The 16,021-nt window shown below is 49.5% G+C and overlaps 1 protein-coding gene across 4 annotated transcripts in view; it reads right to left on the bottom strand.

Moving 5' to 3' along the window:
- Nucleotides 1–16,021, bottom strand: part of LOC310746927 (asialoglycoprotein receptor 1-like) — a 38,793-nt gene that overhangs the window by 1,688 nt on the left and 21,084 nt on the right. Inside the window, exons 1-9 of one of the 4 annotated variants that reach the window (XM_083581184.1) lie at nucleotides 15,357–15,434; nucleotides 15,048–15,177; nucleotides 14,264–14,403; nucleotides 11,970–12,086; nucleotides 8,736–8,831; nucleotides 8,363–8,434; nucleotides 5,601–5,687; nucleotides 4,674–4,825; nucleotides 2,382–2,488 (exon numbers count right to left, since the gene is read on the bottom strand). In XM_083581184.1, the coding sequence (XP_083437310.1) occupies nucleotides 2,382–2,488; nucleotides 4,674–4,825; nucleotides 5,601–5,687; nucleotides 8,363–8,434; nucleotides 8,736–8,831; nucleotides 11,970–12,086; nucleotides 14,264–14,357 (725 nt within the window). In that variant the 5' untranslated portion in view covers nucleotides 14,358–14,403; nucleotides 15,048–15,177; nucleotides 15,357–15,434. Of the gene's footprint in view, nucleotides 1–2,381; nucleotides 2,489–4,673; nucleotides 4,826–5,600; nucleotides 5,688–8,362; nucleotides 8,435–8,735; nucleotides 8,832–11,969; nucleotides 12,087–14,263; nucleotides 14,404–15,006; nucleotides 15,178–15,356; nucleotides 15,435–16,021 lie in introns of those variants that run through there. The other 3 variants (XM_083581183.1, XM_083581182.1, XM_083581185.1) reach the window with 3 other exon arrangements.

Below are 16,021 nucleotides of genomic sequence, written 5' to 3'. Positions count from 1 at the left end.
CCTTTACCTTTACCTTAAACTTGTGCTAGCAAGTTCTTTTACTTAGCAGAGTTTTACAGTCCCACTTGGACTACTGCCATGCACTCTACGTGGGGCTACCTTTGAAGGTGACCCGGAAACTACAACTAATCCAGACTGCAGCAGCTAGACTGGTGACTGGGAGCAGCCACTGAGACATATAACCCCAGTCTTGAAAGCCCTACACTGGCTCCCAGTATGTTTCTGAGCACAATTCAAAGTGTTGGTGCTGAACTTGAAAGCCCTAAATGGCCTCAAAGACCCAGTATCCTTGAAGGAGCGTCTCCACCCCCATCGTTCTGCCCGGACGCTGAGGTCCAGCGCCGAGGACCTTCTTGCAGTTCCCTCATTGCGAGAAGCAAAGCTACAGGAAACCAGGCAAAGGGCCTTCTCGGTGGTGGCACCTGCCCTGTGGAACGCCCTCCCATCAGATGTCAAAGAGATAAACAACTACTTTACCTTCAGAAGACATCTGAATGCAGCCTCTTGTTACAGAGCGTTCCACCAAGTCGGGGCCACGGCTGAAAAGGCCCTGGCTCTGGTTGAGGCCAGCCTAACCGCCCTGTGGCCCGGGACCTCCAAGATGTTTTTATTTGAAGACCATAAGGTCCTCCGTGGGACATACCAGGGGAGGCGGCCCCATAGGTACGAGACTTCACCCCCAAAAGTACACAAATACATTTTCTCCTGAGACAGAAGGATTCCGGCATTAATTATTAGTGCCAAAACAGTCTGAGCAGCTTACGAGCGCGAGAATAAATTACACGGGAGTTAAAACCTCCGCACCCAGAATTTAAACGCACAATGCAAATTGCACTTCATGGAACACTCTGTAAAGTGAGATATAGTCCTTCTTTCTTTCTTTCTTTCTTTCTTTCTTTCTTTCTTTCTTTCAGAACGTAAGCTGAGAACATAAGTTGAGCCCTGAGGCAGGATGTTGAAGATAGTGTGCGCTGGTGACAGAGGGCTGGAGTCTGACTGGGGAGAGAGGGGGATGGTTTGTGGGGAACTGCGCCAGCCAGGAGGCAAGAATCAGGGGTTGGGCGCTGCCCAGCCTCTCCTGCACCAGAGCCAGAAGGGGAATGAAAAGGAAAGAGCATAGGACATTTCCACGAAGGCACCGTCTCCGGCTGCAGGTACACAGCCCGCCAGGGGAAGGTATATAAACTGGCAGAATGGGAATCATCCTCTGTTGCTGCAACTTTGCCATAAAGCACAGAGTGGGGAATAGCCGCCATATGCTAAATTGGTGTGCTGCAGAAGTGACTTCAATAATAATAATAATAATAATAATAATTTATTATTTGTACCCAGCCCATGTGGCTGGGTTTCCCCAGATAAAATTGAATGTTATCTTTGGCGTTTCCGAGCACAATTCAAAGTGTTGGTGCTGACCTTGAAAGCCCTGAACGGCCTCAAAGGCCCAGTAGACCCGAAGGAGCGTCTCCACCCCCATCGTCCAGCCAGACACTGAGGTCCAGCTCTGAGTGCCTTCTGGGGGTTCCCTCCCTGCGAGAAGCCAAGTTACAGGGAACCAGGCAGAGGGCCTTCTCGGTGGTGGCGCCTGATCTGTGGAACGCCCTCCCACCAGGTGTCAAAGCGAAAAACAACTACAAAACTTTTAGAAGACATCTGAAGGCAGCCCTGTTTAGGGAAGCTTTTAATGTTTGATGCATTACTGTATTTTAATATTTTGTTGGAAGCCGACCAGAGTGGCTGAGGAGGCCCAGCCAGATGGGCGGGGTATAAGTAATAAATTATTATTATTATTATTATTATTATTATTATTATTATTATTACCGGGCAATAAAGAGTTAACTATCTGTCCTGTATAGTTAAAGCTATGGTTTTCCCAGTAGTGATGTATGGAAGTGAGAGCTGGACCATAAAGAAGGCTGATCGCCGAAGAATGGATGCTTTTGAATTCTGGTGCTGGAGGAGACTCTTGAGAGTCCCATGGACTGCAAGAAGATCAAACCTCTCCATTCGGAAGGAAATCAGCCCTGAGTGCTCACTGGAAGGACAGATCCTGAAGCTGAGGCTCCAAGACTTTGGCCACCTCATGAGAAGAGAAGACCTCCTAGAAAAGACCCTGATGTTGGGAAAGATGGAGGGCCCAAGGAGAAGGGGACGACGGAGGACAGATTATTATTATTATTAGTAGTAGTAGTAGTATTGGCATTTTCTCCCAGAGTCTTGCTGGTCAAGCCTTGTGTGTATTTTATTCATCAGAATCCAATCCTTCCTTGCTTTTGGGACGCAAAACCCTCTGTTGGGGGATTTCTTTAGCTGCGATGACAGCACTGCAGAGAGTGGGTTGGAGTGGGGAACAGCCGCGTCTGTGTGTGGGGCACCGAACTCACTCTTGCTGGAGCATGTACGAAGTCCCATCCACCCACTTCCAGACTCCCGTGACGTCCGTCAGGCCGATCCAAATGTCACTGGACCTCCGGTGCTGATTCACGAATCTCTGAAGGGAAGGGGGGGAGAGAGAAATGTCGCTGCGTGTCAAAGAGCAAGCAGGCAATAAATCACACCATTCAAAGTCGGAGTTAACTCTTTAGTAGCAAGAACAGGGCTGGATTTACCGTATATTTCGCTCTATAAGACGCACCAGACCATAAGACACACCTAGTTTTTGGAGGAGGAAAACAAGAGGAAAAAAATATTCTGAATTTCAGAAGCCGGAACAGCAAGAGGGATCGCTGCGCAGTGGAAGCAGCAATCCCTCTTGCTGTTCTGGCTTCTGGGATAGCTGTGCAGCCTGCATTCGCTCCATAAGACACACACACATTTCCCCTTACTTTTTAGGAGGGAAAAAGTGAGTCTTATAGAGCAAAAAATATGATAGGTTTCAGGAGGCCCTAAGCCACTGAAGGTAATGGGGCCCTTTATATGTCCAGCTGTCCTTTGCCAACAACAAATTGTTGCTGTATTTTGTGTTGAATATATGCCATATGGTCATTTATGGACCTCATAGGTATCTCAAGCCATTTAAACATGCAGAATGTAGGAACCCTATATATAGAAAGGAGAAAACCTGTGATATTTTAGGGAGCAGGCCAGCAGGCAGGGCCCACGACTTACATCATAGGAGAATAAAAGATAAAGATAAAGGTACCCCTGACCATTAGGACCAGACGACTCCATTGTCTTTTGCTTACCTGTGTTAAGGGCTTATTTTTGTCTGAATAGGGTGAGCCTGTGGCCTGGATTCAGGGATTAAAGCATTAACCATCACAAAAGAATAGCCAGGCTGCCCACGTAAAGCAATCAGGGACCATTATCAGGTATCCTGGCAGACAGGATTTCCGCTGTAGACCGCCTCCTTCTGTGATGTAGGTATGATGTTTTGGGCTACAGGGCGGGCAATTTAAAATGTCTATATAAGGGCAGGCACACCTTTGTTCGGGGTCCTCCTCCTTTCCTGCGTGTGAGGGGAGCAGCCTGTTGCAACAGATCAATAAAGATCAGGCTTACTAGGTGCTTTGCTTCTCAATATTCTCTGGTTGGCCTCTGTTCTTTTCTCCGGCCGATGGAGAACCTGCAAAGGACTCTATAAGGACTCTTGTGTCCCCCATAAGGGAATAAGGCCAGATTTTTGTTTATTACAATAGGAAAAGAAACCTTTGGGTAAAGGGTTGTTCGGTGAGGTGGGGGGAATTTATCTAAGGGAGAGCGGGCCCAATGGCAAAGAGGAAAAAGTGCCGTCGTGCCCATCTCAAGGACTGCTGTCAGGGAATCAGGAGCAGGAGCACTGGGGAGAGAGGAATTGGAGAGCGAAGGGGAAGAATCCGAGGGCAGCGTAGGGGAGTATGACAGTGGCCCGAGAGATTCCATGAGCTTCTCCAGCGAATCAGAAGATTCCCAGAAGGGGGCGCCGATGGTCAGGGCAAGGGGGGTCCCAGGGGGGACGCACCAGAAACAAGGAGCCAGAGGGGAACCCCAAAGCAGCAGTGGAGGATCGGGACCAGTTTCCCCACCAGAGCGTAGTGGGGGGGAAGAGTCACATGTGTCAGGACCAGCGTCTCCTCCAGCGGGGAGAGAGAGTGAGTCAGGGCTGACCACGCCTCCATCGGAGAGTGGGGGAATGGAGGGGAGGTCAGTTGCAGCTAGCCCCCCCCTGAAGGGGGAAGCAGTGACAGCAGCAGTGAAACGGTCAGGAGGAAAGCTGCTGGCTGGGCGCGCGCGCCAAGTTCAAATGTGCAGGCGCAGGGGACAGCAGGAGACCCGGATGGGGAACCAGCTCCTAAAGCCCGCCGGAGGGAGGGAGAAGGCTCAGGGGAATCAGCGTCAAAAGAGGCTAGAAAGGGCGAGACCCCAGCGGGCAGGCGGACCCAGAGGAGGAAAGAGCAGTGGAAAAGGTGGAGCAAGGCGAGGGTCTTAAACTGGTGTCTGGGGGGAGGAGACTCAGACGGAGCATCAGCGGTCTGACACTTGAGACGTGGGGCTGCGCGCTGCGGCTCTGGAAGTGAAACTGAACTTCAATAAAGACTTTTGTACTTAACAACGAAGCAGCGTTGGTCCTTTGTGAGCTGGGACCTTGGGCAGCTCTGACAACTGCACATCCCCAGGCACACCAAAGGGTCTGACTCCCTTTGCCACCACCACCCCACCCTGGGAGAGGCCTCCAAAACCCACCCCCCACCACCTACTTTCTCTTTCGGCGAGTTGATGATCACCAAGTGAGCCTCTTTCTTCTCGCAGTCCAGTTTGGCCTGGTTCCAAGAAGCCGTGTCCCGAGACATCCAATAGCAGCTCTCCTCAAAATTCTTCCAGCCTTTCGGGCAGCACCCGGTTTTGCTCCCTATAGCAGACGGTGGAGGGGAGAGGAAAGGTTTGAGGAGTGGTTACCTGTTTGCAAGAACTGCACCCATAAACCCCCACCTCTGTGGGAGGGGGGAAATGTTTTCGGCACTGTTATAAGAAAAAACTGCTCCTTTTCCCCTTATGGGGTAGCCAAGAGCCTGTATAGCATGGGTAGGCAAACTAAGGCCCGGGGGCAGGATCCGGCCCAATCGCCTTCTCAATCCGGCCCACGGACGGTCCAGGAATCAGCGTGTTTTTACATGAGTAGAATGTGTCCTTTTATCTAAAGGAGATGAAATAAATGGAGTTGTGGATTTAGAAGGGTACCCCAGAGGTCATCCAGCCCAACCCCTTGGAATGCGGGAATCTCAACTGAAACTTAATTCTCTGTCCAGTTCTGGGCTCCTCCGTTTAAGAAGGAGATGGACAAGCTGGAAGATGTGCAGAGGAGGGTGACCAAGATGACCAAGGGCAGGCGCCCCCAAAATTGGCCCTCCAGCTGTTTTGGGACTACAATTCCCATCATCCCTGACCACTGGTCCTGTTAGCTAGGGATGATGGGAGTTGTAGTCCCAAAACAGCTGGAGGGCTGAGTTTGGGGATGCCTGACCAAGGGTTTGGGCATGGGTAGGCAAACTAAGGCCCGGGGGCCATATCCGGCCCAATCGCCTTCTCAATCCGGCCCACGGACAGTCCAGGAACCAGCATGTTTTTACATGAGTAGAATGTGTCCTTTTCTTTAAAGGAGATGAAATAAATGTGCGATCCCTTACCGTTGCTTCTCATTTCCACTAGCTCACAGCGGAAAGCTCTTGAGTCTTGCTTTAAGGTGTCCAACTGGCCTTCGACTTGTTTCTTGACTGGAAGAAAAGACAGAGGATAAAGGAGCGTATTGCAAAGGGAGCGAGGCTGCACACTTTCTTCCTGGCCAAATCCTGAGCACGTTGAGGCAACCAGCATCCTACCCAGGGGAGTCTTAAGCATATGCAGTGCCGGGGTGCGGTGCTTGTAAACAAAAATTTGCCCTTTTCCCCTTATGGGGTACCCAAGAGCCCATATAGAGTCCTTACGTAGGTTCCCTATTGGTAGGAGAAAATAACAGAGGCCAACCAGAGACTATTGAGAAGCAAAGCAGCTAGTAAGCCTGATCTTTATTGATCTGTTGCAACAGGGTCCTCACTCCCCACATGCAGGAGGGAGGAGGAACCCAGAACAATATGGACATTTTAATTCCCTGCCCTGGAGCTCAAGACCAGCCCTCCATACATCATACATATATCCCAGAAGGGGTGTAACCTAAGACCACCCCCCAGATACGTCACACCTACATCACAGAAAAGGCGGTCTACAGCAGAAATCTGAGTGACTTGTTTATCTGCCACGTTACCTGTTTAATGGTCACTTGATTGGATCGCCTGGGGAGCCTGGCCAGTCTTTTGTAATGATAAATGCTTAGTTCCTCAGCCAGGTCACAGGCTCACACCCTATTCATATCTTAAATGTGCCCTTAAGACAGGATTTGTGAAGGAAAAGACAATGGGGAGGTTTCCCACTTTGACCTTGCAGAGAAATAATTGAGGTCAATTTGTTCAGGACTTTTTTTTCTGTGGGGTTTTCAGACATGTGCTTTATATATTTATGTGCGTGTTTGCTTGGTACATTTATGAACATGTATTACATATCTATGGGGATGTGGGTGGTGCTGTGGGTTAAACCACTGAGCCTAGGACTCGCTGATCAGAAGGTCGGTGGTTTGAATCCCCGCGACGGGGTGAGCTCCCGTTGCTTGGTCCCTGCTCCTGCCAACCTAGCAGTTCGAAAGCACGTCAAAGTGCACGTAGATCAATAGGTACTGCTCCGGCGGGAAGGTGAACGGCGTTTCCGTGCGCTGCTCTGGTTCGCCAGAAGCAGCTTAGTCATGCTGGCCACATGACCCGGAAGCTGTACGCCGGCTCCCTCGGCCAATAAAGTGAGATGAGCGCCGCAACCCCAGAGTCGTCCGCGACTGGACCTAATGGTCAGGGGTCCCTTTACCTTTATTACATATCTAAAACCTTAAAATTCTTATCACAGCGGCAACTGAGCAAAGCTCATGTGAGCAGCATGCGCTGGGCGCTAATCCCAGGTGCGCAGGAGCTGCAGTGCTTTGACGGGCTCGGCTCGACAGCAACTGTTGACTCTTCCCAATGCCCAGACTCCAAATCTCAGCCCCGGACTTTTGGGCTGGTGCCCCTGAGAGCCCGGCGCCCGGGTACCCCGCACCCCTAGCGCCTATGGGTAAGACAGCCCTGACCCCACCAAACTCCCAAGCTAGCACAGCGGAGCCGCAGGTCTCTCGGCGAGATCCGAGGCCAGAGCGACTGTGCTGGTCCCGGGGGCTAACCAAGAGGTGAGGTCTGAGTCCAGTCCGAGGTTGATGGTGCGGTATGGATGCTGTCCATCAAAGCTGAAGCAGGGTCCAAGGCAGGGAGTCGGGTGGGGTCTGGAACTCTGGCAGAAGAGCAGGACAGGGTGCCGGCAGGAATAGGCTACCATCAACGTTGCTCCCACAACCTGGGACTGGGGCTGACTGGCTTTTATCTGCCCCAAGGCATAGGGCGGCCCCGATCCTCAGGTGACTCGCCTCTCCTGGCCTGGAGGCGAGCACTCCTCCTGAGAGAACTTAGTTCCCTCTGCCTCTCTGCCCTGAGCCTCTGCAGCTCAGGAGAGGCTGGAGGGTTACCGGACCCAGAGGCAACCTCAGCTTCCCCTGATGGGGCTGTGAGTGGAGCACCTGCAGGCAATGGGTCCTCCATCACTTCAGGAGCCAGAGCAGACTCAGCTGGTGCTTACACCTGAGGATCCAGCACAGGTGAGGACCCTTCAGGCTCATGCCCCAGCCCCGGCTCAGCTGGTTCTGGAGACGGGAACTCCTGTGCAGGCTGGGATTCCTCAGGTTCAACCTCTGAGCCCGAATACCAGGCCATCACAGCGACTCAGGTTCAACAAAGGACGCTTTGCTTTTCCCAGCAGCGCAGCTCAGGTCTTGCAAAGTGTCCGTTTGCCAGGCCTAAGGTCTGAGCTCTGGTGTGATTTCCTGCCGCCCCTGGCCAACCAAGATTACAAAGCGTCCTGTTGGAAGCAGCAAGGTGCAAAGGAGCCATTGGAAATATATATATACACACAAATAAAGCTGTATTCGATGGACGAAAGGATATATGATGTCTGACGTGACTGAGAATCGTGGCACTGGGGACGGAGAATTTTAAAGCATTAAAATTAAAAATTAAAACAAGGAGAGGCAGGACTGAGAGGTGGAGATATGCTTCAGAGGTCCAGACTATGGGGAGCGCCGAAAAATCAATAATTATAATTTGGATTATAATTTGGTCTTTTTTATTTTTGTTTTTTATTTTAATTGGATTATGATTGGATATATTAATTGGATGTTTTTTATTGGAAAATTAATAAAAATGATTTTTTTAAAAAAGGAGATGGGGAGGGGGGGACTCGCACCCACACCACGTATTGCATGCTCATTCATGGGGCCACCCACCTTTCTCCATTATTGAAACCTGGTCGTTCATCGTTTTCTCCAGCGCGGCCAGTTTCGTTCTGGTGCCGTTCCCTGGAATCGGAAACACGGCGGCAATGTGAAAAACTAGTTCATGTTTGCGCTTCTTCTTTCCTCCTCCCTCCCTAATCCTCTTTCCTTGTGTGTCGCGTCTTTCAGCTCAGACACTGAAGCACAGAGACCACCTTTGCAAGCTGCTCTGGGAGAGCTTTTTGGTGGCTGACGTGCAGGACAAAAGGGCTTTGGTTGGAGGAAGGCAGCAGACCAATAAAAGGATGCCCAATGTCTCTGGTGCAGTCTGCTCTAACCACTGGGCATCAGCACCTCCTCCTGCTCCTCCCATCCCTTCACTTACTCTTCTCTTGGATGCTGCTGAGCCCCGCTTTCACCGTCAGGTTCAGACTCTTGAGAGCCTCCTTCGCCGCCCCTTGATCTCCGCTGAAACGAGCCCCTGGTGGGAAGCAGGTGAAGAGCAAAATTTGAACTCAGCTCCTTCCCTTTCACACACGCTCACCCCTTCTTTCTTGGCACGGATGCTTGGCACATGCTCGTCTCCTGCTTGACACACTCCCCTCACCCCGGTTTACAAACATAAGAATTGCAGAATCATAGAATTAGAATTAGACTTCATGCGAAAGGCTGGGCTGGATTTAAGATTGCCGGAAGAAATATAAACAACCTCAGATATTCTTCCGATAGATTTATTGCTTTATTGTTTGGCGCCCCTTCTATTTGCCAGGCGGTGATGGGCCCAGTGGCCATGATCTTTTTTGATGTATATATTATCAGTGACCTAGATTAAAGGGGCTAGAGGGAATCCTTCTTCCCTGGAGATGCATTTCTTTATTTTATTTTTATTTTTTTAAATGCCCTGCCCTCCCAACCTCCCAAGACTTTGAAAATTTTAATACTGGAAAAGAAAAAAAAATGCAGGTGGCGGCAATTCAATTAAGAGGGACGATGTGTGCAAGATAAGCTGTTTTGGGTCCCTTGGAACAGCGATGATAAAACCACCGTCTTGGCAAAGCTAAGTTAATTAATTGGCGCAGTGGGAGCAAGAAGGCGGCCTCCCAGGCGAGCTCTGTAATGAATTTTTTTCCATTTTGGCAGTTTCATAGCTTCGAAATCCCTTCCTCCAGGTTGGAGCACTTTAAGGTCAGAGCAATTGGAAGCGATGGGAGGAAGCCGGGCAAAGGTTCAGGAGGAACTTTTTAATCAGTGAGGAAGCTGGGTTTCCCCCCAAAAAACCCAGAACAAAATCCGGCAGAGATACATTCTGCATCTAATTTCTCAAAAAAAAGGGACGCAGGTGGCGCTGTGGGTTAAACCACAGAGTCTACGACTTGCCGATCAGAAGGTTGGCGGTTCGAATCCTCGCAATGACAGGGTGAGCTCCTGTTGCTCGGTCCCTGCTCCTGCCAACCTAGCAGTTCGAAAGCACGTTAAAGTGCAAGTAGATAAAATGGTACCACTCTGGCAGGAAGGTCAACAGCGTTTCCATGCGCTGCTCTGGTTTGCCAGAAGCGGCTTAGTCCCGCTGGCCACATGACCCGGAAGCTGCCGGAGCATGATTTCTGTTCTTATCCTGAAGCAAAGTTCTTAACCCAAGGTAATATTTCTGGGTTAGCGGAGTCTGTACCCTGAAGCGTATGTAACCTGAAGCGTATGTAACCTGAGGTACCACTGTATATCTAAGACCTCAAAAGGGATGCGGGTGGCGCTGTGGGTTAAACCACAGAGTCTACGACTTGCCGATCAGAAGGTTGGCGGTTCGAATCCTCGCAATGACAGGGTGAGCTCCTGTTGCTCGGCCCCTGCTCCTGCCAACCTAGCAGTTCGAAAGCACGTTAAAGTGCAAGTAGATAAAATGGTACCACTCTGGCAGGAAGGTCAACAGCGTTTCCATGCGCTGCTCTGGTTTGCCAGAAGCGGCTTAGTCCCGCTGGCCACATGACCCGGAAGCTGCCGGAGCATGATTTCTGTTCTTATCCTGAAGCAAAGTTCTTAACCCAAGGTAATATTTCTGGGTTAGCGGAGTCTGTACCCTGAAGCGTATGTAACCTGAAGCGTATGTAACCTGAGGTACCACTGTATATCTAAGACCTCAAAAGGGATGCGGGTGGCGCTGTGGGTTAAACCACAGAGCCTAGGGCTTGCCGATCAGAAGGTTGGCGGTTTGAATCCCTGCGATTACGGGGTGAGCTCCCATTGCTCAGTCCCTTCTCCTGCCAACCTAGCAGTTCGAAAGCCCGTCAAAGTGCAAGTAGATAAATAGGTACCGCTCCGGCAGGAAGGTAAACGGCGTTTCCGTGCGCTGCTCTGGTTCGCCAGAAGCGGCTTAGTCATTCTGGCCACATGACCCGGAAGCTGTACGCCGGCTCCCTCGGCCAGGAAAGCGAGATGAGCGCCGCAACCCCAGAGTCGGCCACGAATGGAATTCCCAAGCCATTTCCCAACTTTTAAGGACCCCCTAAGTTGAAAAATTCAACATGCCCTGCTGCCGGATGGAAGGTGGAGCCAGCCTGTTTTCTCCGCTCTGGCAGCGAGGACCCAATAGACCCGAACAACGAGAAAGGAGGTTCTGACCAAACGCCAGGAAGAACTTTCTGACAGGAAGAGCTGTTGAAAAATTCAGCATGCCCTTCAAGATCACTGCATGTACAGTGCTAAAGGAAAATATTATGAAAATGATATATAAATGGTACTTAACCCATGAAAAATTAGCAAAGATATATCATAATAGTGATAATCTTTGTTTGAAATGTAAAGAAAAAGAGGGTACCTTTTATAACATGTGGTGGACCTGCCCCAAGGTGAAAGACTTCTGGGAGAAGATTTATACTGAATTGAAAGAAATGTTGAAATATACATTTATTAAGAAACCAGAGGCCTTTCTTCTTGGAATCACAGGTCTGGAACTGCCCAAGAAAAATGTTAGATTGTTTTTGTATGCCACAACTGCAGCTAGAATTTTGTTAGCTAAGAATTGGAAAACACAGTCCCAACAGTGGAGGAATGGCAGATGAAGATGATGGATTTTTCGGAGCTAGCCGACCTGACTAGAAGAGTCCGCGACCAGAAGGAGGAGGAATATCAGGAAGAATGGACAAAATTCAAAGACTATTAGTTAAATATGCTAAGATAACTTAATTGGAAAAACTTGAAAATACCAGAGCGGCTTAGGATTTAAAATATGTGACGTTAGAGAATAATATGTTTAAAGTTAAAATGAAAAGAAAGAAAGATGTTAAGTGATTAAGTTAAATTCATGAGAAAATTGGTATTGGAAAACTGTTATAATGATATATATTGAAACTCAGCCAGGGGGATTTGAGGAAGTCGCTTAACAATGTTACTAAGATTGGATTAAGTACAGTTAAGATTTATGTTTGTTTGTTTGTTTGTCTAAAAATTTGGGGAAATTGATTTTAAAAATTGGGAAAAAGAAAGGAAAAGAAAAATTCAGCATGCCCTAGCGGGGTGTAGTCCCAGGTATCTGGAGGCTGAGGGCACCAGGTTGGGGAAGCCGTATTCTGCACACCCAATCCCCCGATTCCTTTCCCCCAATGCTGTGACGCCCATCACTCACTCTGGACGCCCAGCAGAGCCACCGAGAGAGTCAGAACGAAGCAAAATCCCATCAGGACCAAGACAAGGCGGTTGGTGGGGCAGATCCGGCGCCAGGGCGACTGGAATGGAGGCAGCGCTGTGGGGAGAAAAAGAGGGGTGGCTCGTGGGTCTACTCTCAGTCTCCTCTACCCCAGGCTAAACATCCCCAGCTCCCTCGACCGTTCCCCATCAGGCTCCAAACCAGGGGTCAGCAAACTTTTCCAGCAGGGGGCCGGTCCACCGTCCCTCAGACCTTGTGGGGGGCCGGACTATATTTTGGGAAAAAAATAAATATGAACGAATTCCTATGCCCCACAAATAACCCAGAGATGCATTTTAAATAAAAGGACACATTCTACTCATGTGAAAACACCAGGCAAGCCCCACAAATAACCCAGAGATGCATTTTAAATAAAAGCACACATTCCACTTATGTAAAAACACACTGGTTCCTGGACCGTCCACCGGCCGGATTTAGAAGGCAATTGGGCCGGATCTGGCCCCCGGGCCTTAGTTTGCCTACCCATGCCCAAACCCTTGGTCAGGCATCCCCAAACTCAGCCCTCCAGCTGTTTTGGGACTACAACTCCCATCATCCCTAGCTAACAGGACCAGTGGTCAGGAATGATGGGAACTGTAGTCCCAAAACAGCTGGAGGGCCAATTTTGGGGGCGCCTGCCCTTGGTCATCTTGGTCACCCTCCTCTGCACATCTTCCAGCTTGTCCATCTCCTTCTTAAACGGAGGTGCCCAGAACTGGACAGAGAATTAAGTTTCAGTTGAGATTCCCGCATTCCAAGGGGTTGGGCTGGATGACCTCCGGGGGACCCTTCTAAATCCACAATTCTATGACCTTCGTTATTATTGCCTGATGCCAATGTGTTTGCATGATTATGTTTGTTACGAATTAAAAATCATTTTCAGTTACAGCTTAATCAATATTTCACTACTAATATAATTGTATTTCAGTTCAACAATCACTTTGATAAAATACATACAGTGGATGCTCAGGCTGCGAACGCGATCCGTGCGGGATGCACGTTCGCAACCTGCAGCGTTCGCAACCCGCGTCTGCGCATGTTGCGATTTAGCACTTCTGCGCATGCGCGGCCACCGAAACCCGGAAGTAACCTGTTCCAGTACTTCCGGGTTTCGGCAGTCCGCAACCCGAAAAAATGCAACCTGAAGTGGCTGTAACCCAAAGTATGACTATGATGTGCAAATGGCTTGAGATACCTATAAGATCCATCAATGACCATATAGCATACCGTATTTTTCACTCCATAACACGCACTCTTCACCTCCTAAAAAGTATGGGGAAATGTGTCTTATGGAGCGAATGCAGGGGGGAGGCAGGCAGGGAAAGCCCCAAAAGCCGCACACAAGCTCTGTGCGGCTCTTGCGGGCTTTTCCTTAGGAGGGAGAAGGGACTGACGCGGCCAGTCAGTCCCTTCTCCCTCCTCTCCCTGCTGGAGAGGTTGCGCGGGGCTAAAGAAGCCATAGCTGCGCACAGCCTCTCCTGGCTGGAGAGGTTGCGCGCGGCTATGGCAGAAGCCAAGACAGTGAGCGGGATGCATCCTGCTCACTGTCTTGGCTTCTTTGCTCTATGGGGCTGGGGGGGGGGGACCCGGGCTTTCCCGGCAGCCCCAAGAAGCTCGCAGAGCAGCGGGAAGGCTGCGCGCCTTTCCGCTGCTCCCCGACCTGCTCTTTGGGGCTGGTGGTGGGCTTCCCCACGCCAGGCCCAAAGAGCAGGTTGAAAGGAACCTAAAGCCTCCGGAGCGCAGTGGATACTCCCGCCACGCTCTTGAGGCTTTGGGTTGCCTTCACTGAAGCCTGGAGAGTGAGAGGGGTCGTGCACATCTACCCCTCTCGCTCTCCTACAGGCTTCCAAGGTAGCCGCCTGAAGGCGACTGAACGCACCTTGAACAGCACCTTGTTTTAGAGGGGGAGAACAAGAAAAAAATATTCTCCCCCTCTCTGTGCAGCACCTCCTACCGCTTCGCTGAAGGGGCGCTGGGCAGAGAGGGGGAGAATTTTTTTTATCTTGTTCTCCCCCTCTAAAACAAGGTGCGTCCTAAGGTCCGGTGCGTCCTATAGAGCGAAAAATACGGTATATTCCACACAGAAAAACAGCGGCAATTTGTTTTTGACAAAGGACAGCTGGACATAGAAAGGGCCCCATTATCTTCAGTAGCTGAGGGCCGCGTCAAACCTAAATCCGGCCCTCCCCACACCCAGTCCGATAGGCCGGCCCCGCTCCATCCCTACTGCGTACCTCTCCCAAAGTGCTGCCCTCTTTCTCCTGGTACATCCAGGCTTTGGAGATCTTCGTACTCTTTGGCCACGCTGGGTTCAGGAGGAGGGTCCATGTCGATGGAGGTGGAGCGAGGTGGGATATCTGGTGGGACCTGAAAGCTGCAAAGATGAACGGGGAGTTGGGTTTTCCTGCATTGCAGCGGGTTGGGCTGGATGACCGCTGGGGTTCCCTTCCAACTCTGCAACCCTTGGACTACTCCCTCGCTTTCCCTTTCTTTGGGCTTACCTTTTCTATCCCGGTGTACTTTCTGCCCATATTCATTTTTATAATAATATATAAAGATAGTTTTTTATTTATACCCCGCCCTTCCCGGGCTCAGGGCAGCTAGCAACAAATTTAAAACAATTGATGCAACGGAAAACAGTATAAAATACAATATGAAACGTGAATAACAATAAATTCAGAATTCAAAAATCAATTTAGGGGGGAAATCCATCCAGTAAACATTAGATGATCACCAGGGCTAGCTGGCTAAATTAGGCCTCTTTGGGCCAGCGAAGAGACCAGGGGAGAATTAGCTGTGGGATCCCAGAGCGGGTAATCTTCATAAAAATAATAAATAATACATTTTATTTATATCCCGCCCTCCCCAGCCAAGACCAGGCTCAGGGCGGCTAACACCAAATATAAAAACAATTGATTGAAATACAGCTTAGAAAACAATATTAAAACACAAGATTAAAACATGAAAATTATTAAACATTAAAAGCTTCCCTAAACAGGGCTGCCTTCAGATGTCTACTTGCTTGGGAAAAGAAGTTGTCATCTCCCTGGCACGGAGGGGGTCCTTTCACCGGGTCGCTCTCTAGTTGGGGGGCCACGGGCGCTTCCGAAAATCGTAGCTTCCTCTTCTCCCCGTCAAAAACGTCGACCTGGGCAAAGTTTGGACAAAGTCACGACCTGCCAACGAACCGATTTCCCAATCGGCGCCAACCAAATCCCACAGCCAAAAGTGGGCAGGGAGCAGGATTGCCACGGGGCGAGCTGCCACGGAAGAGGGATGGGGGCAAGGTTTTGGGGCATCTGGGGTAGCCTGGCTGCCCCCCTTTACCTCCTCCCTCCTTTTTCCAAATTAAAAAAGTTCAGGTCCTCATCCTGTTCCCAATCACCGCATGGCTCAATGACCTTTGCTCTGTCAATATTATTTCTCCCCAAAGCAGCCTTTCCAAAATGCTACCACCCCACAGAAAGTGGGGGGGGGGGGATTTTCAGATGGTTGGTGTAAAAAAAATAATTAAGGTCTTTTTTATATATATATAAATTTTTATTAGTTTTTTAACGTATCATTTCCAACAGTAATTAAACATACTTTTACATCTTATTCAACTTTTTTTGACTTCCATCAGTCCTGTCTGAAAATTTTCCAATCTAATCTCTCAGTATGCATTTCTTATTTTCCCTCTTACATTTCAAACTCAGAACCAATATCTCTATCTTTTTCTACTTTGTAACTCTTGGTATATTTCTCCTTACAAAACCTTTTGTAGTCCTACTAGCGTAATTTGTTGGTTACAGTTGCTCTTCAAATAGTTCGTATATTTCTTCCAATCTTCTGTGAATCTCTGGTCCCGCAGGTTTCAAATCCTTTTTTGTCCAATTCTGCATAGTCCATTAATTTCGTCAGGTAAGCAAAAGGCAATGGAAAGGCTTTTCCCCATTTCCTCCTCCTTGCAGGGAAACATTTGAGGTCAATTTGGGAGAGTCCAAGTGGCTTCA

This window comes from Podarcis filfolensis (assembly GCF_964270895.1).
Source record: "Podarcis filfolensis genome assembly, chromosome: 13".
Taxonomy (NCBI): Eukaryota; Metazoa; Chordata; class Lepidosauria; order Squamata; family Lacertidae; genus Podarcis; species Podarcis filfolensis.
Note: the sequence above shows the minus strand (reverse complement) of the source record. Positions and strands in the feature narration are given on the sequence as shown.